The 25,843-nt window shown below is 33.3% G+C and overlaps 2 protein-coding genes across 2 annotated transcripts in view; one reads left to right on the forward strand and one right to left on the reverse strand.

Moving 5' to 3' along the window:
• The window catches only part of LOC107447206 (cytochrome P450 4V2), a 46,446-nt gene extending 21,851 nt beyond the window's left edge, over positions 1 to 24,595 (forward strand). Inside the window, exons 4-12 of the mRNA XM_087168011.1 lie at positions 92 to 177; positions 6,527 to 6,717; positions 8,695 to 8,764; positions 10,462 to 10,588; positions 10,698 to 10,934; positions 13,726 to 13,896; positions 14,932 to 14,995; positions 16,580 to 16,759; positions 23,728 to 24,595. Of these exons, the coding sequence (XP_087024137.1) occupies positions 92 to 177; positions 6,527 to 6,717; positions 8,695 to 8,764; positions 10,462 to 10,588; positions 10,698 to 10,934; positions 13,726 to 13,896; positions 14,932 to 14,995; positions 16,580 to 16,759; positions 23,728 to 23,894 (1,293 nt within the window). The 3' untranslated portion in view covers positions 23,895 to 24,595. The remainder of the gene's footprint in view (positions 1 to 91; positions 178 to 6,526; positions 6,718 to 8,694; positions 8,765 to 10,461; positions 10,589 to 10,697; positions 10,935 to 13,725; positions 13,897 to 14,931; positions 14,996 to 16,579; positions 16,760 to 23,727) is intronic.
• On the reverse strand, positions 21,330 to 22,324 carry LOC147807224 (uncharacterized). Its single transcript, XM_087168012.1, has one exon. The coding sequence runs from the start codon at positions 22,239 to 22,241 to the stop codon at positions 21,471 to 21,473; it is 771 nt and encodes a 256-aa protein (XP_087024138.1). The 5' UTR covers positions 22,242 to 22,324; the 3' UTR covers positions 21,330 to 21,470.
• Positions 24,596 to 25,843: the final 1,248 nt, after the last annotated feature.

The raw sequence follows: 25,843 nt of genomic DNA on the forward strand, positions 1-25,843 counted from the left end.
TTATTCTGATATATTTAGAAAAACATCCGCATAAGGAATTAGAATCTAATTTGAATTGCTCGAAATCTCAGTGAAATAAAAAATTTCCTAGGTAGTTCTGTCAAGCACGAAAATTATTGAAAAATCAGCTGACTATGAAGGTTTTCGGCCAATATTAAGAGATGGTCTTTTTTTGAGGTATGCATTTTCCATTTTATGATGTATGACTAACATGTATTTTGGAGCATATTTGCAACATTTATTTTGAATCATCATGTTTTTAAAAATAAATCAAGGCCTAGTCATCACAAGCTTGTTTTCTTTCATACTTATGAATTGCTCTTAAAATGTAGCGTAAAGCACTAATATTGTCAATATTACAATATATTATATGTTATTAAACATGTTGTGTTATTATTGTATTCTTTTCAATTCTTTAAGCTCAACAATATAAACACTTTTGTATAGTATTAAATATAGAATTACAAGAGCAATCCTTTGTGATGAAATTAAATTTCATTAAAAACAACGATTAAAATCACAAATAGTACAATTTTATTAAAACCTATGCCTGTTTTGGTGTAATAATGGTACACTTTCATCTGCAGGATAAAAGACAGGAACGGCGAAAAACAGAGATGATTTAATCCGACAAAAGTTACGTCATACCAAATGGAGAAATATACAGCTAATAGACAAATTGGCAGAAAATGAAAAAATTTATGAGTTCTAAATATTTGACAAATATGGTATATGACTAAGGTCATTAAAAATCGAGTTTTTCATTTTGATGATGAAGGAATTTTCCCCAAAATCCAGGTCAACACATGAGATACATTTATGGATGATATGAGGCAAAAAAAAAAAAATCTAACCTATTGCCTACTGTTAAGCAATCTTTTATGGTGGATGAACGTTGGAGTTCTTGATTGGTGACGTAGTTTTGATGCTCTTTGAGCTGATACCTGAGCGTTCGTTTAGTTTGTCCTATGTATGAAAGTTCACATTGGCATGAAATTTTGTATATTCTCCTTTAACTGAAGCATTCAATTGGCTGTTTGAGGTACGAAGAAAAAAAGATTTTATTTTTCAATGGGAAGATAATGTAGAATTTGTGTTCAGAGAGAATTTTAGATATCTGGGAGCTAATTTTGGGAAAATGGGAACCCCATCAAATTGTTTGTTTCGGCATTGACATATTCCTGTTTATGATTATAAGTACGATTTGACGTCCTTTTAACAATATTATCTATGAAAGGAAATTTCTATTTTGTGTGATAGCTTTAATATAGTTAATTTCAGACTTTAAAAGTTTACGTGAAGAACAGGTGTGAAGCGCTCTGAAGACCAGGATGTTAAATGCTGGTCTTCATTGGTTGTATGAAAAGAGGAGCGGGATGGTGAAGGATAAACAAAGGTTGTGCGATACACCGTAGTTTGGAAATAATCTTCTTACGGGATACCAGAAGGTTCAGAAAAGGAAAGCTATTCTCAGATTCTCTTTCAGCTGTGGATTGAATTCATAGGTTTATGGTAATGTAGAATATCGAGGGTTACTTTAATTTCCGACTGATATTCATTCAAAAGAACGAAACAATCGGAAACAGTGAAGAGTGAAAATAGGATAATCTCTAATAAAAATGCCAAGAGTGTTACTTCAGCCCTAGAATCGTCATACCATACCAAAAGCCGTTATAGGTGGACAAATCATTGTTTTGGACAAAACTTATTAGCTACAGGAATATCAAATCCTTAATGATGACGGCCCATATTGTGCAGCTCAAAAGGATCTATGCACTAAAGACTTGAATACTACAGAGAAAATTACTGATACGTCAGTTGTTATTCCGAATAACTCGAAGAAGTTATTAACACCACTTGGTGAGAATTGCACCAGGTTTTTTACACAGCACTTAAAGTACATAAACCTGATTCCTTTTAAGCCGTTTGTCTTCAACAAAGTTACTGCTTTGTATAAAATCTTTAAATACCGTGTGACAAGATATTCCCCTGTTCTCAAAAATACTCCTGCGCCGTCAAAAACGCTATAGAGTTCATCAGGAAAATTTATCAATATCATTTCGGTATTCACACTTTGTTTTCGTTTTACGCTAAGCCTCTGCTCACCAATGTACCCATCCAAAGGTGAATAATTATTATGATTTTGGAAGCGACTCTGTGAATTTCATTATTAGCAATTAGAAGCTGATGAACTCGTACTGCTTATTCGCATTTGCCTAGCTCAGAATTGGTTTGCTTTCAATAACAAGGATTATAAGATAACAGCCATGGTTAATCCCCTTATTGGGTAATCCCTGTACTAAGTGATGTATACATGGCTTGTTTTGAGCTTCAGTTGTTTGAAATTACTCAGTTTTTATTCTAACTCATTATGCTCATGATAGTTTTGTTCTCTTGGATGAAAGTCAATCAGAAATTAAGGCAACACTCGACATTCTGAATTTCATAGACCCATGCAGTCATTTCACGGCTAGAAGGGAATCTGACAACAGCCTTTTTTTCGTGTCTAACCGCAAACACTTTGCTGTTTCTCTTGTCCTCCGCTCAATCAAAAGATTACAGCATTTAACACCCTGGTCTTCAGAGCTCTTCGTATTTGTCTCTCAACTAAACTTTTAAAGTCTGAAATTACTATATTAAAGCCGTTATGCAAGATAGAGATTTCTTTAACAAGATAATTGATAATATTGTTAAAAAGATACTCAAACTTGCTCTCAATCGTAAACATGGATATGTAAAAGAACCCGAAGCAGGTAATTTGATTGTGCAACCTTATTTTTGGAAATTATTTTTCCGATATCTAAAATTTCCTCAAAACACAAATTTCAAATTATCTGTTCTCCGAACAGCAAAATCCCTTTCTCGAACTACAAACAGCAAATTGAATGCCTTAACTAGAGAGTGTACAAATTTTCACGTCAATCTGGACTGCGATACATAGGAAAACTGAGCGAGAACTCAAACATAGGCTCAAAGATCACCATGGCTAAGTCAAGACCTAAGAACAATTCCTCCATCGCAGAATATTGGTGGGCTGAAAGCCAACAGGTTGATTTTTCTTTGCCTCATATCATCCATAAATGTACTTCTTACGTTGACCTGGATTTTTGGGAGAGTTTCTACATCATCATTATCAAAAAAATTATTGTTAATGACCTTACTGCTATGCCGTTTTTGTCAGATATTTGAAAATCACTATAATCTTTGGCCAATTTGTCTTTTGGCTGTATTCACCTTATTTCCGATCGTGTTGCATGTTCTCCACGGTAGGGGACAGCATTTGTAGAGGTTGTTTCAACTTCCCGTAGAAGATTCAAGCAGAAGAATTTTTGCTGATATAAACTAAATTGCTTAAATCCACATCTCAACAATCACGTAATCGCATATCAATACAGGATAATTTCCCAAAGTACTTTTTATCGTAACTTCATCTGATATTTCAAAATATGTAGAACGCATTTTTTCGCAAAAATTAAATTTAGAATAACTGAGTATTCCGAGTATACACAACCAAACCACGGACTTAAAAAAAAAAAGAAAAAGTCACGTCAATGCTATGACGTCAGAAGAGGACCTCAAGACTTCCTGTAGGTTTTTTTGTGTGGATAGATTTCCTTTTTTGCTTGAGATGACCTCTGTCAGGTCAAATAATCTCTGTTTTTTACCATTCCTATGTTTTATTCAAGTGAGAAGGGGTAATAGGGTTTAATAAAATTTTACTATTTGTGATTTTAAACGTCGTTTTTAATGAAATTTAGTATTATGTAATGTAAATGCAACACAATGAGCAATTATAAAATGTACCAATGAAGCTTAATATCCTTCCATAATTAATGATAGTTCATTTATGTATGTATTAAGTATTCTCATCAAGTTGCCAAAATATCTAATTACTCATTATTATGAATTTACTTTAATTCATATTTCCATATTTTTATTTTGTATGGAGCACAGAAAAGTGACATAATTGAACTGTTTTTCCTCCAAATAAACTTTTTGGCCATAGCAGTGAACTGGCAGGATTCGGTTAAGTACGAGGCTGTGTGCTGTTGTTTTTGTTGTATTATAAATGTATTTATCTAATAATGATATTATCAATCAATTTATAAATGTACGATATCAGTTTATAAATACATAATATCGAACGCAATGTAGGAAAAAATATTTTTTTATAAAGAAGAAAGTTTATCACAAGAAAAAGAAATATAATAATCTTAAGGTCTGGTTTCTTAGGACAAGCGCCTTATCTAAGCGTCAGTGGGACGTCAACGTCCCGCTGACGCCAACAAAATACTGGTTTGTTAGCTCAAGGCCTGGTTTCTTAGAACTAGCGCCTGATCTGGGCGTCAGCGGAAAGTTGACGTAGAGGTGACGCCAAAAAAATACTTTTTTGTTAGCTCAGCGTGAGCAGTCGGTCCAACGCAGACATTATCTCACATTGCGCATGCGTTAATAACGTAAACAAATATTTATTTTGAATTTGTATTGATTTTGTTATTGTCGACCAGTGTTTTAGAGAACAAATAATGACTTTGTCCAAGAAAAAACACATTATAGCTGAGCTAAATGAAGAGTGCTATGTTTAATGAAGAAGCTATGTTTAATGTCAAAATCAAAATCTTGGCTGATTTCAATGTGCTGTTGGATGTTGTCCGCCATTGCTTCTGTGGTTAACGTCGCGTTGTAATCCAACTGCAGTTGAGTTGGACGGCAATTGGGTATACTATAGCCTACGTCACAGGTTGTGTTATTCCTACTAAATTTAACCCATGAACGGCATTTTCTGCGAGCCTAACTTCAATCTACAAATAAACAAACGAAATGTTTGATCGTTTAAATAGCTGCTCGCCAGATTTTATTGCATTATAAAGAAAAGTAATTGATATTCGATTTTTGATTAATAATTGATTTATGTGGATAGTGGCATTTATGTGGATAGTGGCATAGAATTTAGCATTGCGTCATGGTAAATGTTATTCCTACTAAGTGGAAGTAGTTGTGTTTTTTTTATATTATACCCAATTGTAGTTCAAGATGAGCGTTCGATGACGTATACTATCAAACTCACAAATGGACCAATCAGAGGTTAGCGCTGATTTCCAGCTGACGGCGTCCTGTCCTAAGAAACCAGGCCTTTAGGTATAAGAATCAAGATAAGCAAAGCCAACCTACGAAAAGTGACAAGAAAGTTCTGCATTTAGTCTTACTAATCCTCATACATGCGTTCGTAAAACATCATATAACATTTAGAGGTTACATCAGGGGTGTCAAACTCGCGGCCCGAGATGAACATTTTTGTGGCCCAGTAAATATATCCGACACAAAGTAAAAATAAATTAGAAATGTGAATTAGAAAGGAAACTAGCATATGAAATTATAATATACTTTATTTATAAACTATACGGATCATTTTAAATTGTATGCGCGAAAATGTAGAATTCTAATTGGCTTGCGGCACCTGCCATTCCAAAAATACTGCATCGTATCAAAAATACGCAGAAAGAATTTCAAATCTTAGAACGGAATTTGAAACAAGGTTTAAAGATCTTAATTCCTCGTAAAAATTTTTTTTGTTTGTTTTCGGCGATTTTCTCAATAAATATAGACTCAGTACCCAGTAGTATGCAAATGGAAGTGATTGAGATTCAGTGCGACTCAAATTTAAAGGCAAAATTCATTGAAGTGGTTATGCCTGAATTTTACAAATGTTTACCGGCAAGGTTTGAAAATACTCGAAAATTCGCATATGAAATTATTTCCATGCTTGGAAGTACTTATCAGTGCAAGCAATTATTTTCTGTTATGAATGGAAATAAATCTCCTGTCCGAAACCGTATTAATAACGCTCATGTTGGGTCAATTTTGAAAGTAGTCTCGGACAAAAAAATTTCTCCCGAAATAGGAAAGATGGTAGCAGAGAAGAGATGTCAAGTATCAAACAATAATTTAACTTTATATATGTTTATTACAATGTGCTATTCAAAATAAAAATATTTGTTTCTATGAACATTGATTTTTTTTTGTGGCCCTCCTAAAGCAAGCATTGTTTATTTGGTCCAAGTTAGCTTTTGAGTTTGACACCCCTGGGTTACATCATATAAGTTTTAGAGGGTTTATTTAAAATTTTATAAAATATGACAGTACTTAAGTTTATTTATAACATAACCTCACATTTTCTTAAATTATAAATTAATTTAGGATTTTTTTAGTACTTCCTTTCTTTATTTATGTCTTCAATACTTAAATTAAGTATGGGATATTTCCAACAAAAAATTAGCGAAACTTTAATTCGGATAAAATCAAAGCAACACGATCGTAAAGAGAAATTTTCAGTTGCCTCTCTTAAACTTGTATCAGTAATATGAGCCTATATAATCATTAATATTAAACATAGCAATATTTTCCCCCAGAAGATTAGCAGATTTTTTTTCTAAAATCATTATATTTCTATAATAATTTTTGCACTTAACACAATAAATTTTTACACTTAACATTACATTTCATGTAATGTTCTCCTTTCTTTTAGTAAAGGTGACAAATGGCGTACACGGCGAAAATTGTTGACACCAACTTTTCATTTAAAAATCCTTCATGATTTTACTCCCGTGCTACAGGAAACAGCCAAAAATTTTGTCGCTGATCTGCAGACAGTGACTAACGAGTCATGGGTAGATATATTTCTCATCATGAAAACATGTAGCTTGAATATGCTTTTGAGTAAGTTCACCTCTGAATTTTAAGTAAGTTTTGAGTAAGTTTGCTTATTCTTCGGCGCCACTTCAGAGGTTGAATAAATAGTTAGGATAGAGTATGAAGGACAAGAAAATACAGAGTTTTTGGGTGAACATTCGTAACTTTTTCACAACAATAAGTGTAAAGACGAGTAGTCGTTTTCAGAATGTAAATTATGAAACGCGTAAAAATAACAAAAACGTAATCTAAACAAAGAAATTAAGGGAATAAATGCGGTTTAAAACAAGTTGTGTGGAATTAAGTACAGTTTGTGTGTAGAAAGAATTAACCTCGCCTAAGGCAATCTACTGCTACAGAAACAAGAGAGCCGTGATGGCTCAGGAGATAGAGCGTTCACCAACCAATGAGGCGAAACGGGTTCGAATCCCAGCGATAGTTGGTCGATACGAATTCTGCACCCGGCTCGCACCAAGCACAGTAAGTGGCTGACGTAAAATATCATCACTGGTAGACGGATCAAGGGTTAGAGCCCCTTTGCTTTCAAGCTAACCGTGGCAGGTCTTTGTGGGTTTTTTTCTGCATGTGGATTAGTTCCATCGAAAAGTCCTTCACGAAGGCAAATTTCTCCCAATACTTGATTTAGAAGTCTCTTGTCTTCTAGATTGGGTTTAAAATTACAAGGTTATGGAGTTGAACTTTATAGTAGTCGTAAACCCAAAATTCGGACAGCTGCTCTACGAGGGTTATAAAATAAAATAAAATAAAATAAGGAAACAAGAAATAGCGCATTTTAAAGTGGGGAGCTTCTCTTTGCTCTGATTTCTTTTCTCTCACCGAACCAAGTTAAAACGTGCTATCTCTACATGTTTCACAGCTTATTGAAATAGTTAAACCTGATAACCATAGTCTCCGCCACTGCTCCAGACGAATGGCGAAGGAAGTTCTTTCCATAGACAGACCATAAAAAATTAATTTTAAACGTTTCATGACATCACAATACACCTGAAACCATGCGCGTCTTATTCATTCTACTTAACAAGCAAAGTTTTCCCACATTAAATCAGCGATGATTTCATCATCGTGAATAACTATTTTCTTAAACCTCGTTCTAGCTAGAATATAACTTAGTTCTGAATATAGCCTCTAGGTGGTGCAGCAAATGGTTTATTGAATTTTACGTAATAAATTTTCGTGATCTTGACACTGTTCATAAATCTAGTTGTTTTCGCTTAAAAGTTAAGGAGTGTGTAAAGACTTTTCAGGAGAAATTACACACGCAGATGATTACTCAAGAAACTGCAGATTTGCTTAAGATGATTACTATTTGTTCAAGCGTAATATTATGCATCCTAGTAACGAGGAAGCAGTTTCACTATCTAAACCCTCTCTGCGTTTGCTACAGCTCCACTCTTCTTTCCTCATAAGAGATTATGAGAATCAAGAAAAGTTTAAAACCTCAATCTAACTAGATTATAGTTTTATTGAGATTTTAAAGCTGCTGGAAAAAATTTGGGAGTGTTTTGTGCGGGATAAACAAAGTATTCCCCCCAATCTACCTAGAAAGATAGATGTTGCCTGTTTCCGAATAAAGAACTTTGAAAATATCGTGGACATCTCTTGGAAATAGTTGAAATTAAAATCAATATACTTCCTCTCGGGCAAAGTAATGGACAACAGATAGACAGTGAAACAAATTTTATTAATACATAAATTGTTTAAAAAGAATTAAGTTGTTAGGATTAGAGGAGTAGAAGAATTTGAATATTTAAATTAAGTCGTGTTGTACGTTCGGTTTGATTGTCATGAAAATTTATCTTATTGTACAACATAATTTTGAAAGGTGTATTTAAGGTGCGTGTGCTAGTATTTTAACAAAATTGTAGTAAATGTATAAGGCATTTTGTTTTAAATTATCGATATTAAGGCTCAACATTCAACTGAGAGTTTATATTTTTATTATTATATTAAGTACACTAGATTAATTTATCCTTTTCAATTAAGGGACTACACTTGGTTTTGATGTCGATGTAAAAAATAAAGAGGCTGTAGAATGCTTAAAAGCATCGGACGAGTAAGTATTTAGGCATAGCTCTTAAATAAATATTGATTCTAAGACTGTGAAAAAACATAAAGTCTATAGTTTTCTAAAGTTGAAACGTAAGAAAACTCTACACTTACATTTACTTAGGAAAATTTCTTTGAATTTCTTCGTAAATACACGTTAGTTCAATTATTTGAGGGTCTTCAATGCCTTCAGAAAGACTTTAAAAGTAAGAGGAAATAATTGATTTTTAATTAACTTCTTTTGCGTGGATTAAATACATTAAAAAAAAGCTAAAGAAGTTAGAGAAGATTTGTCCAATAAAATATTTTTATTGAACAAATTATTTCCTACAATTTTTTTACACTAAACTACACTCGGCTATTTCAACTAACTATTAATTGTAAAATAAATAATAATAAGTTAAAGCCACTAAGACTGAACATAACTGGATTCTTTATCCGGTAGACACCTACAATGGACACTTTCTGATGTCCTAGGGAACTTCTTCGGAAACTCGTTACTAAGCGAGTATTGGAATAAATTTCGCATCAATAGAGTAACAGTTAAAACTTTTAATTGCCTAACAAAAATTTTTCTTGACAACATATGCCAAAAACTATCTTGAACTTAGATTTTGCGGTAAAGTTTCATCTTAACGCAGGGAATTCTTGGATAAAATTTCCCACGAATTTTATCGATTCTTTAAATTTTTTTTTTACCTGAGCAGTAATTTATTCAACAAGTTTTTTTCTTGCAAACAGCATACCCTTTGATGAAATTTTTCCGAGCAGTGGATTTTGCTATAAAATTTTCCACTCAACAGTGGCAGTATTTTTCCTGGTCGATGGATATCATTCCGTCATAAGAGTTACTTAATTTGTCTCTCATGTCACAATGAATCGTATAAATATTGAGTGTCTTAAGATTATGTTTTCAGTCAAAACCATCCAATTATCTAATCATCATATCCAGTAATTAATTGTCTTTGTTGAAAAATTCAAGTCATGTCTGGAAAATAAGTATCGTTTCGTTTTACCTCCACCACAGAGGTGGAGTCGCCATTCAGCGCAAGCGTACACATGTCTTTGCTTGATTCTCAGCAACTGAGAGCCGGATTGTGTAGCATTTACATGAGCTTGCGAGAGTTCGAAATGTTCAGCACGATTGCCGATCCCCCAAACTGCGAAATGCGTTTTGAAAGTAAAGAATGTTAAGCCAACTGAAATTTATCTCTAATTTGTAGAAATTTATGGAATAGTGGTGGAATGAGCCAGTTCGACAATTCAATGATGGACGATCCATTGTTTATGACGAAGTGCTGAATGGGCAGCTATCTGTTTGCAATGATAGTGTGGTCTCAAAAGTGAAGAAGAAAATGCGTTCAAACAGGTGATTCGCAATAAGAATGCTTTGTGAGGAGTTCTCACAAATGTTAAAATCTCCTTTGCTTGAGATCAATGGCGAAGCAAAAATCTTCCGCTTTCGGCATCTTTTTTTGAAGAGGGTATAGATTAGTGGTTTTAAATATGTCTGAAAAACGTTGGTATCTACGGAGAAAAATAGTTTCCAAAATGTTCCTTCATACAAAAGATTTTTATGAAAAAAAATTTCATACGAGGTTTTTTTCAAAACAATACTTACTTTCCAGACACGACTTGTATTAATCCTTGTACTTGCTACACAAAATGCTATTTTTGGTTAATTGGCATTCTTTTCATACTTAGCTATACTACCTGCTTGTCTGCACGCCTCGCTAGACCCTGGTTGTTTTCAGATAAAATTTTTAAATTTACAGCACTGTGCAAGAGAATGGAATCATGCGCCAATCTTGCTCACAACTTCTTAAGAAAGGTAAAAAGTGAATTTAAAATGCTTGAAATATTTTAAAATTCTCTTTTAGATTCTTCATCTTTTAAATATGATTTTGATTTGCACAGCGAATTATTATTTTCTTTTTTAGGTAATAAAACTTAAAAAGCAAAATATGATCCATTCTGGCCAACTGAATTCAAAAAATGGCGTTAAACTCAATGGTTACACACATTTTTCTAATGGTGTGACCACAGAAAATGGAAACTACCTCTTCTTGAAGTCTAAAAATAAAGCTTTTTTGGATTTATTGTTAGAGCATCATTTCCAAGATAATTCACTTACAGAAGAAGATATATTAGATGAAACTCTTAGCTTTTTTGCAGCAGTAAGTTTGTAAACTAATTAAAAATAACTACCTTTTAAAAATAAAAGAAAATATAATTATAACAGCCATAAGAAGAAAATTATTAAATTTTTTTATTCTGACATACATTATGAAATTACTCTTACTCTAACCTGGGTTTCACTTGAAATTCAACTACTCGGCACTCTAAAAACTTATTAATCAAGTTAGAAGTTTCTAAACGACTTTTTAAAATAATTCCGCACGCTCTATTTTAGGTTATTTGAAATTCAGCTTTAAACTGTGTAACATTGAAGCTCAATATGTCAGTCATAAAAATTAAAAATAACTTTGGAATAAATTTTTATGATTATTTTTTGGTTGTTTAGTTTAATTCTACTCTGTCTTAGATAAGTGAAAAGCCAACTTAAAGGTATGTTGCAAATGGGGTAGTTAAATTTCGAAGCACGGCTATGACAGCTGATAATATTCTGATCACGCACAAGAATTTTGAAAATATGTATGTGTTACGGTTAAAGTGATAAATTCGGTTATTATTAATACTAACCGGTCAATATTAATAAAAACCGTTTCTTTTGGTCAAATTGAGAAATTTCTCAAATTGTTCACTTTAACCGCTTATTATTAGTAATAACCAATGAAACTTGTTCAATGTGATTTAACAATTTATATAGCACTGGGGCATGGGTGTGCCTCTTTGTATATGTTACGGATAAATCCGGTAATTATTAATACTAACCGGTCAAAATTAATAATAACCGTTTCTTTTGGTCAAAGTGAGAATTAAAAAGGGGAGATTTCCGTATCGTGATTTGTGGCAGAATAATCACTAAGTCGTGGCAACTTCGGGCTGTGGCCAGCGAGAAACTGGAAAAAAATATCACAGAGATGGACCAACACACGAAGGGTGTCACTCATAGCCCCCTCCCCGTGGGTAAACATCTACATGTTTTTTTTATTTATTTTCTTTTATTTTTTCTAGATTAAAATCAATTTAGCCCCTTTCTGATTGCAGTTGACTTAACTAATCAAGATACTGTAGCATCCCCAATAAAAACGCAAAAGAATGATATTAACCAAACTTCATTGGTTATTATTACCAGTTAATGTGATAAATTCACTTAAATTATTCCCTTTTAACCGGATTATTTGGCTATTATTAATATTGACCGGTTAGTGTGAATAATAACATTGATCGTAACTTATAGATTAGTTATTTTGGGACAATTGTGCGTGCGAATCAGTGGTAGAATGAAGAATTAACTCCTGTGACACTTTTAAATTTTTATATCTCACAAATTTAATTTCTCATTCACTGGCTTATTACCACTGGCCAAGATCAAAATATTAAATCTACTGTAACAGCCGTGAATTGTATTTTGGTCATATGTATCCCTTATTAATACGCAACGCAGGTTAAGTCTGGCTTTTTAACTTATCCGAGATGAAGCTGGGTTGATTTGAACAACTGTTCCTCAACTTAAACTTGGATTTGCAATTTCTATGATTGTCATATTGATAAGTTTTTCATGTAACTTAGATTATAACGAAATTTTTAATTAGCCTAAGATAAAGCAGGCTTGATATAAATAGCCTTTTGTAAACTTTAAACTCGATTCTTAATGATTATGACTGTCATACAATTAAATTTCACGTTAAAGCTGGTTTCTGGTTAATGCAGCTTTTCACACATACGTAAAAAAAATTAAACCATTCACAAATTTAGAGTTTGATTTTTAATTTTTATAACTTACATATTGTTGAATTTTTGGAAGTTACATAGTTCACATGGTTCTATAAAAATATTAAAAATTGGTGGAATAGTTGGGAGGAATAAATGCATTTTGACAAGTGTGTAATAATTATAATATTTTAATTACTCAAAATAAATTCATCGAATGAATGCAAAATATATGAGTCTAATTAAGAAGGCGAAGTTTAATGCAAAATTTTAAACAAATTTTGAAACTTCCTTGAGAGTAAACATTTACTCCAATTTATTCCACGGCGGTCATGATTGATGATCGTTGAAGCTCTGCAACGCACGTAGACTCTGAAAGACTGATCACTTTCGCACCTTTAACTGTTGCCAAATTCGATCTTGGCGAAAGCTCTGCTATGACTTTGGTTAAATACCCCTACATTAATAGTTTTATGAAGAAAAAAACGAACACTCAGTTGCATCTTATCTCAATGAATTGTTGTTAAAAGCAGTACCAGACTACCATTTTGAGAAACGAACTGATTTTCAAGAGGACGTTATATCACTGGAGAAACGTTTCGTCGAAAATTCTCTGTGACCTCCATTGCTAATTTAAAATTTAAAAAAAGAAAAGTGTGTTTAGGCAATCCTAGAAAAAGCCACTAGGTTTCAATTGGTGGAAAAAAATTTGAAAACATCATAATGCAAACAAATGAATGTAAGAATGAAGTAATTTAGTATTTCCCATGAGTAATCTCAAATTATCTTCTCATAACTTATTTTCATTTGGATATTTTAATTTCCGTGTAGGAAACTTCATGGCTTATTCTAAGATTGTCTGAACTCATTTTTTCTATACTTTAAATTTAAAATTAACTACGGAGGTTAAAGAGAATTTGCGTTTATTAGGTTTCTTCCGTGGAATGGCGTCCTCTTAAGGTTGATTAAATACAGTATTTATAAACGTTACCTCATATATTAGAAAGCATTTTTTGAATATTACATGCGTTTATCATTTTAATTTCGTCAATAATGTTTAGCAAAAGTACATTTTTTTGTATACTTATATATTATGTTTTTCCTTTTATCAAATTACTGTTTGCAATTTAGGGGGCCGAGACTTTAGGTTCCGCTATCAGCTACGTTCTATATTCCATAGGTCTACACGAAGAGATGCAGACAAAATTACATGAAGAACAAGACAAAATATTTGGAAATACTGACAGAGACTTGGTCGAAGAAGACATCAAACGGATGGAATATCTCGATTGCGTAATTAAGGTAAGAGCCGAACATGTTTTTTCTTTTTTTGCCTCGACTTGAATAAAATTTTATGAATATTTGGTTAATCCTTGGTAATTATTTGAGAACAGCATACATGTGACGAATTAATTTTTCCCTTTTTTTTCTGTCTACTATAAGCTTAAGAAAAATGCAAAAATATAAACCATTTAGAAAAAAGATGATTTTGAAATATTTGAAAACAAAACGTTTTTATAATTTTTTATTTTACACTGGTTTAGAAAAACTTGTTTTTCTTTTAAGGTTGAAACTTGGTTATCGTTTGAGAACAGCTCGCATGTCACGAATTAAAATTTCCCCTTTTTTCTGTCTACTATAAGCTACTATATATGCTTACTATAATTTTTTATTCACACTTATTAGAATAACTTCTTTTCTTCTTTATGGTTGAAACTTGTTTATCGTTGTTATCGAAACTTGTTGAGAACAGCATGCATGTCACGAATTAAATTTCCCCCCATTTTTTTTAACTGCTATAAGCTTAGGAAAAATTCAAAAATATTAACTATTTAGAGCAAAAATGACATAGAAGTATTTTGAAAGCGGGGAAGTTTCTATAATTTTTAATTCTAACCGATTGGAATAAAACTTTTTCTCCTTTGTGATAGAAGTTTGGTAATCGTTTGAAAATAGCACGCACATATCTAATTAAATTACCTTTTTTTTTCTAACAGCTACAATTTTATAAATAATTCACAATTAAAAAGTATTTGGAACTAAGATATTTTAGATCTATTTTATAAATTGCTAAAGGCTAAACTGCTATTCCTCTTGGTTTCGTTACCATTTTTTAAATTTTTTTCAAGAACTGTTCGATCTCTGATCTAGAGATAAAGATAGATACATTGTAAATGGGAAAAGCACTCTACGTATTTTCTTCCACAGCTTATGTATGCATTTCAGTTCAAAGTTATACAAAATAAGTATACAAAATAAGTTCAAACGAAATAAGTTTTGAAAAAATTGGTAACAAATCTAAAAATATACTTCTATATTAAATATATTTTTTTTCAGGAAGGTCTCCGACTCTATAGCGCTTCATTTGTTTCGAGACGAGCTACCGAAGACTTTAAAGTGTGTAAGTGTTTTTACCACAAAAATAACTTTTACTTCTGCTTTGCTTGTGCTTACCAGTAAAATACACCATAATATACTTTTCCCTTCTTAATTTACAACTTCAACAATTTTTGTAAGATCTATTATCTAAAAATAACTTTAAATACATAAGCATTACCCTGTGTAATGTATTTTTCCCTCAGTAAACAACGTGAAAAAAAATGCAAACTGTCCCAAGTTTCTTAGAACATATCTTATTAAGTCCTATGGTTCCCTAAAGGTGCTCATGGAATCCTAGGGATCCGTGGAAGATTCACAAAGGTTCTGCAAGTTAGAACATTTTTTTAACCCGTTAAGAGTTTTGTAGACTGTGTTTATATTTATATCTAATCAATCATCTATTATTTGTTTAACATTTCGGTTATTTCTGAGAACGTAATTAAGTAACATGAAAGTAGAGAAAAGTAGCGAAATTTAAAAAATTTATGCTTATTCAACCAACAGTACATTAAATTGACGAAAAGAATATGGACTTATTAAAAATTGCAATAATTTTTCGCACTTGAGCCGTGGTAGCTAAAGGTGGTGGCTCGCTCGCTTCCGATGAGGTGAGCCGGGTTCGAATCGCAGTGATGGCTAATCGTTACGAATTCTCGCACTGACCACAGTACTGACGTTAAATATTCTCAGTAGCAGACGGATCGTGGGTTAGAGACCCCTTGCCGTCAGGCTAACCGTGAGAGGTTCTCTTGGTTTTTCTCCCCATGTAACGCAAATAAGAAAAATCCTTCACGAAGGCAAATTTCTCCCAATACTTGTCTTCTGGATTGGGTTCAAAATTACATGGCTACGGAGTTGAACGTTAGTAGTCGTAAACCCAAGATTGGGTCGGCTGTTCAACGACGGTTATAAAATGAAAATATTTCTCATCGAACTTTACAATTTAAATTTTCTGATAATCATTCTTAATGCTTATAACACCTATTTTAAGTTTTCCTTTCAACGAAAACTATAATTCAGTTTTAACATTTGCATATGTCAAAAACACTAAATCAGAACTTGGCAAGATGCCACTCCTGTCATACGCACTAAACTGTTAGACATAAAATTCAATTTTAAAATTATTATTGAAAACACTAAAAAAAAATTCATTTTTCGTATTAAAAATTTTAAAAATAATTTGTTGTATACTTTTAGTTAAGATGTTCTTAATTGTTAACAAACATAATTTATGAAGTCAGGTTTCTACTAAGAGAAGGGTGATCTTTTGTTGTTCCATAGGCTAAAGAAATTGGGAACCACTGTTTCAATCGGAACATTCATATATTTAAGTCAGTTATCTAGCAAACATTTTATTTGTTTTAGTTATTAAATTTAGAAAAATACACATTTTGATTTAAAAAAATTCCTGATACTGGGTGTAAAATAAATATTGACAAAAACTTTAAGGGGTAATAGAGCACATCATAAAGATTAAGAATTGAGTAACAAACCATGACCGGAAATGTTATAGAATGCATTTATTTATTTAAATTATCCCAATTGTATGTTAGTTTTACGATTTGTAATAATCTTTGCCATTGTATCGGCTACGCTTACTTTTTAGTTGACTACACAATTCAGAAAGGAAGCATCGTTGTAATTTTTAACTATGTAATACATAGAGATCCACGTTACTATCCTAATCCTGAAAAGTTTGATCCTTCGAGATTTTTTCCTGAAAACTGCATCGGGAGACATCCTTTTGCTTATCTACCATTTTCTGCTGGACCGAGGAACTGCATAGGTAAGGAAGTATAAAGAATACTAAAAATATTAGAGACATGATAAGATTCTATTTATGAGGTTTAAAAAAATTCATTCTAAGTATGCATTTTATAATGAACAATGAATATGTTATTAAAAATCACGAGAAGGACTGCAGCTTAAAGTTTATCTTGTTTCAACTGTATTTCTCCTCACCTAGAAGTCAAGTGATGTAAAAATGCGAATCATTTTAGTTAAAATTGTACATTGATGAAAACAATCAAATGGTAGAACACTTAAAAAAAAAATAAGCAACGAATATACGCAAATAAGGTATCCGATGATAGCTAAACTCTTTGCGGACAACTCAACCGCGCAGTGGCCTGTTACGTCGCATGGCAGTGGGGCTGTAATCGTTTGTTTAAAAGTACCTTATTTGCTCACCTAAGCTTTTAGCGTAAGGACGTTTTGAAACATCGCAGCTTAGCCAATCCTTGTTTTTAAATTTCTTTGTTTACCTATCGTTAGAATCTTTGATTGTCATTGTCTAAACGATACAACTAGATGGTGTATAGTGGGAAGAATAGAGGCGGGTCAATCACAGGCTACTTGTTATAGAGAGACCTCGTGGTTTCAAAAATGTGGTGTCCACTCAGTGGAAGCAGTTTACCGTGACAGGAAAAGTCATCCGTTGGTCCGATTAAGGTTGCAAAAGGGCTATGATGCCGGTTCGAGATTGTTATTTGAGACATCTAGCCAAAAGGGATTGATCTGCGACAGCAACAATTGTTTTACAATTTATATAACGTAACAGGAACATCTATTTCAAAGATGTCAGCTATTTGCTATTCTTATGTTGGACCATCATAAATCAGTCCGAATTTCTACATTGGGGTGATGGTTATCATCAAAATTATAATGATTAATGATGGAATCACTGATGGTTACCATCAGGAGTATTTTGGTCCATCAATGGAAAACATCGAAAATTTTGACTTGGGTATCCAAAAGAAAGATTAACTGCGCATGCAGTATAATTTAACCTATGTTATTCAAAATTTACCATGGCTTATTACTTTTCTCATGAGATTACTTCAATTTCATTTTATTAGTTTTTGTTGAGTTTCCATTATTTAAATTTATGGTGAAAAGCTTAAATATCAAATCTTTGAAAGGCTTAAATATCAATATAAGAAGCTTGTGGTTATAATTCATAAAAACTTGCGACAACACTAATTTTTGATTTATTTGAGCGGCAAGATAGAAATTCATTCATATTATAAAATCTTTGTCAAATCCTATGGAAAATTCTTTCTTTGGGAGGTAGCACGTTTTGGTAAATTGAGTTTTTTAAAAGCATTAAAGCAAATTACCAATTAAAGTTTGAAGAATAAATTTAATTTAAACATAATTAATTACAAATAAATACAGAAAGTTAAAAATGAAATTAGGATCATTGTACAGCCATGCTTCACCGACCGTGCCACGAGCTAAAATGTGGATATCGTCGGTTGCTTGTGGAAAAACTGGTTTTACGTGACTCTTGCAAGTTGAAGTAAAAGTTCTTTTTTTTGCATCACCAAGTAAAGGTGAGATTACAGGGCCAGGGCACCGCCGCAGTACTCCCCCTCCAGCAAATACTACAAGTATTTGGGATTAAATCGAACTCTCCGGCCAGATCGTGTCGTTATCTGCGGAGGTTCAGTAAATTGTGTGGTCGTTGGAGTTATCGCAGCATGAGGTAATTTTGATATCACAGTTCGCTCAATGTCTTTGAGGAGGAAAGCCGGTTTTAGACGGTCAACACTGATCACTGAAGCTTTTCCAGAAAGGTCCAGACAAAAAGTTTTTTTTCTGAACGACTGAGTACTCTATATGGTCCATCATAAGGAGCTTGAAGAGGTTTCTTTACACTGTCACGTCTCACAAACACATGAGAGCATGATTCAAGAGTTGGGTGGATGAAAACTTTTACGTTTGCATGTGATGAAGTTGGAATTGGTTTCAGTTCTGACATGCAGGTTCGAAGTTTTTGAAGGAACTCGTGTGGATCAACATTTGAAGTTGACGGATCGAAGAACTCCGCTGGTAGTCGTAGGGGGGTTCCATAGACGAGTTCAGCACTGGTGCACCCCAGGTCCTCTTTTACGGCAGATATTAGTCCAAGAAGTACAATGGGAAGGGATTCAGTCCATTTTATATTGGGGTGGCATTTGAGACCTTGTTTTAGAGCTCTGTGAAAGCATTCGACGAGACCATTGCTAGAAGGATGGTATGGTGTTGTACGCACTCTAGCTGCTCCGATCATTCGAGACAGTTGAAGAAAAAGGCTACTCTCGAATTGACGGCCTTGGTCTGTTGTGATTACAGAAGGAATGCCGAACCTAGAAAACCAGTTGTTCACGAGTGCTCGGGCTACCGTTTCGGCAGTAATCTCTGGGATGGGGATAGCTTCAGGCCACCTTGAGAATCTGTCAATGCACGTCAAGAGATACTGGTATCCATCAGAAGGAGGGAGCGGTCCGACAAGGTCGATGTGGATATGATCGAACCGTCGAGATGGTAACTCGAATGATTGCAGAGGAGACCGTGTGTGTCGGATCACTTTGTTTTTCTGACAGCTGACGCAGGAGCGAGACCATTCTACAACATCTTTGGCTATGGATGGCCATACAAATCGAGAAAGAACAAGCTTCTTCGAAGCACGGATTCCAGGATGTGTCAAATTGTGAAGAGACATAAAAATACTTTTTCGAAATTCTTTTGGCACGTATGGACGAACTCTGTCATTGCTGGTGTCACAATATAAGGGGTATGGGCCGTCCAATTTCATAGTTTGCAACTTCAAAGTCATTGTAGAGTTTTCGCATTCAGTGAGTAGTTTCTTTAGTTCCTCATCAGCTCTTTGGGCATCAGCGATTTTAAGAAAATCAATTGGTGGAAGCTTTATAGAGTTTAATCGTGAGAGTGTGTCGGCTACTACATTATCACTTCCAGAAACATGGCGAATTTCAGTACTGAATTGGGCTATAAAATCTAATTGTCGAAGCTGGCGCGGTGAGCATGAATCTGAATTTTTTTTAAAGGAATAAATTAAGGGACGATGGTCGGTAAATGTTATGAAATTTTGCGCTTCAAGATTATGGCGAAAGTGTTTAATAGCTGCATACATGGCAAGTAATTCGCGATCATAGGTACTGTATTTTTTTCAGTTAATGAAAGTTTACGGGAAAAGAAACCGAGGGGCTTTGGTCCACTAGGAGTATCAGTATTTAAAACAGCGCCAATAGAGGTATCGGAAGCATCTACCATTAACGAAAGTTGCTGATTAGGTGTTTGATAACTAAGAATAGCAAAATTAGCTAATTCTTGTTTGCATTTTTCAAATGCCGAAATTGCTGCGCCTGTCCACTGGATCAAGCGTTTGTCGTTTTTCTTCGAATCTCTCAAATATTCAGTTAGAGGAGCTTGTGTGGCTGCGGCATTTTTTAAAAAACGGCGATAAAAATTTTTCATAGCTAGAAAACGTTTAAGTTGGACAACTGTCTCAGGTTTGGAAAAATCAACTATGGCTTGTACTTTTTCAGGTAAAGGTTGAACACCATCTGAAGAAATCAGACAACCGAGAAATTTAACGGATGATTTTCCCAACACGCACTTTGATGGGTTAAGTTTAAGGCCGTACTGAGAAAAACGGGTAAATATTTCTTGAAGATGTTGGATGTGTTCGTCTTCATTAGCTGAAGCTATGAACACGTCGTCAAAGTATGGTATGCAAAAGTCTAAGCCTGTTAAAACTTGGTGCATAAACCTTTGGAAAGTTTGACCAGAGTTTTTTAAACCGAAAGGCATGTAAACGTATTCGAATAGTCCGAATGGAGTGGTGACTGCTGTTTTGGGAATATCCGGAGGATTCACCGGAATTTGATGATACGCTCTCGTGAGATCAACAGTTGAAAAAATCTTCTTACCGTAAAATAATTGAGTGCAGTCCTGAATATGTGGAACTGGGTATCTGTCAGGAACTGTTATGGAATTAAGTTTTCGGTAATCTCCGCAGGGACGCCAATTACCATTCGACTTCCTAACTACGTGTAGTGGGCTAGCCCAAGGGCTTTTTGATGGTCTTATAATCCCTTGAGTTAGAAGAAAATCAAATTCTTCCCTGGTCGCTTTCATAATTTCGGGCGATAAACGCCTTGACTTTGAAAATACAGGCGGTCCTGTAGTTTCTAAAAAATGGTAAACGGTCGAAGGAGTAGGCGTAGGATTTGCATGAGATGGGTTTGTCAATTCCGGAAAGCGGGACAATACCCTATCAAATTTTGAGTCTCCTAAGTGAATAGTTAAACTACTTGGAAAATCAATATTAGCAATCTTTCCACGTGATGTTAGTTTAGTTAGATTATCGATTAATCGGCTATTTTTTACATCAACTAATAAATCGAAATGTCTCAGAAAATCGACACCAATAATTGGCTGTTTAACATCGGCAACAACAAAACGCCAAGTGAATGGCCTACGAAGGTTAAAATCTAAAGTTAAAATTTTTGTTCCGTATGTTAAAATTTTAGTACCGTTTGTTGCGAATAATTCTAAATCATCAGAAACTTTAGTATCAGATGCATAACGCTTTGGCAAGACAGACAAATCAGCGCCAGTATCAATAAGCAAATTAAGGTTACTTTTTTGATCGGCCAATAAAATACGATTAATGTGGCGATCGGTATGGCCTTCGTGCGATCGCCTGTTTAGTTTTCCGAGTAATTGCATGGAGAATTACATTTTTTAGCGCGATTACCAAAATTTGTATGATAAAAACAATATCCGTTTTCAGGTTCTTTATATTTTCTGCGAGCTCTAGAATTGCTGCGATGTTGAGAATTCTTTCTTTCTCTGTTCGGGTTTCGAGACTGTTTCACATAAGAAGTGAGTTCGCTTGCTTGTTTAGTGAGTTGAGCGACTTGCAATTCGAGTGCAGACGTTTTATCAGCGGCGACAGTGTTTACGTGTTGATACGAGGTGAGATCATTGATTTTGTCAGCAACTGAAGCTAGCTGGTCTAATTCATCATTGAGGGCTGCCAAAATAGTTTGTACGTTGTTAGGGAGTCTACCAAGCCACAAAGATTTTAAGAGAGGAGTGCCCACATTATCACCTGCGAGTGCTCTCATTCGTGTTAATAATTGGGAAGGTCGCTGGTCACCTAATTCCAGCCCTTGAAGAAGGGTCCGAATTTTTGATTCCTCACTCTCGGAATGCAGCTCAATTAATCGTTTTTTGATAGCTTCGTATTTCTCAGTGTTAGGAGGTTTTAAAACAATATCGCTAATCGAGCTTAAAACATCTGAGTCGACAGCTGCAAGTACGTAATTAAACTTTGTATCATCGGTGGAAATTTTAGCCAAAGTGAATTGTGCTTCTAGCCGGACAAACCACAAGGCGGGATTTGATTTCCAAAACGGAGGTGGTTTGACTGCCACGTGAGCAATTTGATTTTCGTCTAGAGTTTCGTTAGGCATTGCGGAATGTTTAAACAAATTGAAAGAAAATTCTCAAATAAGTCGTGAATTTAGTTAACAAATTTGATTATGGATTATTATTAAAAATAATGTAAATATTGATAAACGCGAACATTGCTATAACAAAAATGCCATGTTTAATGAGAAGTAAAAATAACTATTAAATTAGACGGTAATAAGAAATTTAAAAAAAGCCACACAAGAAAATAAAAGTTACCGCGTGATACTCCTAGCGGAAACCAATTTAAAAAATAAACTTACTGAAATTGTTGAAACGCCATATCCTGAGTTGATGTTGAACGCGTGTTCGAAAAAAGGGTCACCAATTTGGTAAATTGAGTTTTTATAAGCATTAAAGCAAATTACCAATTAAAGTTTGAAGAATAAATTTAATTTAAACATAATTAATTACAAATAAATACAGAAAGTTAAAAATGAAATTAGGATCATTGTACAGCCATGCTTCACCGACCGTGCCACGAGCTAAAAAGTGGATATCGTCGGTTGCTTGTAGAAAAACTGGTTTTACGTGACTCCTGCAAGTTGAAGTAAAAGTTCTTTTTTTTGCATCACCAAGTAAAGGTGAGATTACAGGGCCAGGGCACCGCCGCAACGTGAACCTCAGAGGGAGTCTCAAAGCAGACAGTTCGGGGCACCGCGTTTTTGAACGTATGTATATGTTACCGTGAATGACCGAAATCAAGAGAATTTCAGCCAATCACACAGTCGCTTTGGTGAATGACCGAAATCAAGAGAATGTCAGCCAATCACATAGTCGCTTTGGTGAATGACCGAAATCAAGAGAATGTCAACCAATCACATAGTCGCTTTGGTGAATGACCGAAATCAAGAGAATGTCAGCCAATCACATAGTCGCTTTGGTGAATGACCGAAATCAAGAGAATGTCAGCCAATCATATAGTCGCTTTGGTGAATGACCGAAATCAAGAGAATGTCAACCAATCACATAGTCGCTTTGGTGAATGACCGAAATATTTGTTATATCCGATTGGATATTAATTTTTTCGTTGATAATATTATATTTATTCGATATCTTAATATCTGCTGAGGATATATTAGGAGAAACATCAGTGCTCGGAGTACCGATTAAATGCATACTGTTCAATGGCACATGACCTTAAAGGAACATTGAAATAATACTGGGCAAATACATACCGAGCAAGGGCACTTAACTGGGTCCATTTTATATTTCGGAAATTACCAAAGCGACTATGTGATTGTCAACATTCACCGGTAGAAGTCAAGAACCACCAATTTCGGTCATTCACAGTAACATATACACTAAATTTGGTGCGGATCGGTTGCGAATAATGGATTGGTATATGGTACATATATATAGACACATACGTATATACATTTTGCTATGCTTATATAGATTTAGTGGATGTTATTTTTAGATAAAACTCTATACTAATAGTAAACGTTTCATAGTGCTTGTGTAAAAATTTTATTTTGTTGTTTCCAGGTCAAAAATTTACTCTCTTGGAAATGAAAACTGTTTGCTCTGCCATTCTCAGAAAGTATCATCTAACTTCCATCGACAACACAGATGAACTTTACAAAATTTCTAATTTAACTAATTTGACCAATGTTCCAGTGCGTCTCAAGTTTAAACTACGAAATAATACTTAATAGAGAAAATAATTTCGTAGTTTTTGTTGAGTAATTTAATTGCAGTGCTTGGGAGATCCTGTTTTGAGGTTTCACAATGTCTTAAGGACATAATATTAAAAAAAAAATGTACTTAAAATAATACAAAATTCACTCGAAAATATGAATTTGTTTTGAAATTTGACAAAAACTGATATTAAATAACTTTCATGGAATGATTATACTTCCGATATAAGAAGTGATCTTTCCTAAAATATTAATTAACAGATTTTGAAAGAACGTAGCTAGTTTTAATGTTTCGAGAAACTTAGTATGTTTTTTTTAAATACATAACGTACTTATAGAAAAAGCAACTAATACTTTAAAAACCGCATATTGCCTGATTGTCCTACAAAGTAACACATTTTGCCAGTTTAAAGGGGGAAGAAGAACAATTTCACAGTGAATTTTGTGACAAAATACCAGCAACATTTTGATTTTTAGATGGTTTACAAATGATTGAAGCCATATTAACAAACTAAAAGTGTTTCATGGCAACAGTCTAAATTTTGTACAAGTGCAATGTTTATTACACGTCTAATAAAATGTGGGCAATGAATATTGAAAGATACGAGTTGAAAGTTACACCAAAAATGACAATATGTATTTTGTGTCAACTTTGATCATTTTTAAGAAATTGCTTTGAAATAACAGTGAAATAAAAATGTAAAAGTTTTAGCGTCCACTAATTTATCTCATATATAATTAATGTATAATATCTGACCGAGTTTCAAAATTATAAATTAATACTAAGAGAGGTATCTGTCATTATAAATATTCAGTACATGAGCAAAGTTTATCTAATTTCTAACGCTTTTATTTTAAACGCCCTTAACAAAACTAAATAAAAGGAATACTTTACTCCAAAAAATATTCTTTTACAATATATTTTTGTGTTTAAGTAAAAACAAAAAACAGTATTAGAAAATAAAAATTAAGTTAAAAATTCCTTTTTAAAAAATAAAAATTAAGTAAAAAATTCCTTTTTAAAAAATAAAAATTAAGCAAAAAATATTCCTTTGTATAATTGCAAAATTAAGCTTAAAAAAATATTTCTTTATATTTAAGTACGCGTTCTGAACTGTTTTATTCTGAGCAATTTGTCACCAAATATAAGATAATGCTAGAAAACCTTTCGAAGTTGCAGCAAAAATACAGAAGCCCACTCACAAAAAGTAAATCATCTTAACTGGAATTGTCTGCATACTTAAGTAATTTGCTTAAAGTTATTTATTAAAGGTTTTGTTTTTAAATGTATGTTTTTAATCTTTTGTTTTTTGTTCTTAATTCAAGTTTTTTAGCCTTGATTTCTCGAATTTTAATAAATCTATAAATAAAAGCTTGGTTATTAGTGGTTTTAATATAGCAAGCTCTTAAATTATACTAGCACTTGATTACTGATAAATATTTGAAACTAATTTTAGGCCAAAATAAATTTTGTTTAATAAAAAGTAAGTTATTTTTTTAAAAAATTAAAAAAGAATACTTTCTGATTTTAAAATTTTTTAAGCTAGTATGGTATTAAATAGAGTATATTTGATTGCTTATTAGAAGTTATTTCAAGTCGTTAATTCAAATCATTAACATGAACTTTACAATAAAAGTATTAAAAAAATTACTATGAAAGTCGTACAGATCATAACATGTACTATACGACTTTTAAAGTGTGCTCAAGTCGTCATAGTATCCTTTTTCCTTCGAATTTCAGTTCTAAAGAAAATAAATTATAAAAGTTTTTTGCAGTGTCTAAAAAAGTGTTCGTATTTAAATAATGTCTGTGCTTATGTTGAACTCCAGCAAAAAATTCAGAATCCTATGTATCTTTTTTTCTTAAAATTTTAATAAAGAAAATAAAATTATGAAAGTTCTTTGCAATATCTAAAAAAGTGTTTGCACTCAAATAATGCCTGTGCTTATGTTGAACTCCTGTA

The sequence above is a fragment of the Parasteatoda tepidariorum genome, chromosome 7 (genome assembly GCF_982258835.1).
Source record: "Parasteatoda tepidariorum strain Cologne lab strain chromosome 7, Ptep-v5.0, whole genome shotgun sequence".
Classification (NCBI taxonomy): Eukaryota; Metazoa; Arthropoda; class Arachnida; order Araneae; family Theridiidae; genus Parasteatoda; species Parasteatoda tepidariorum.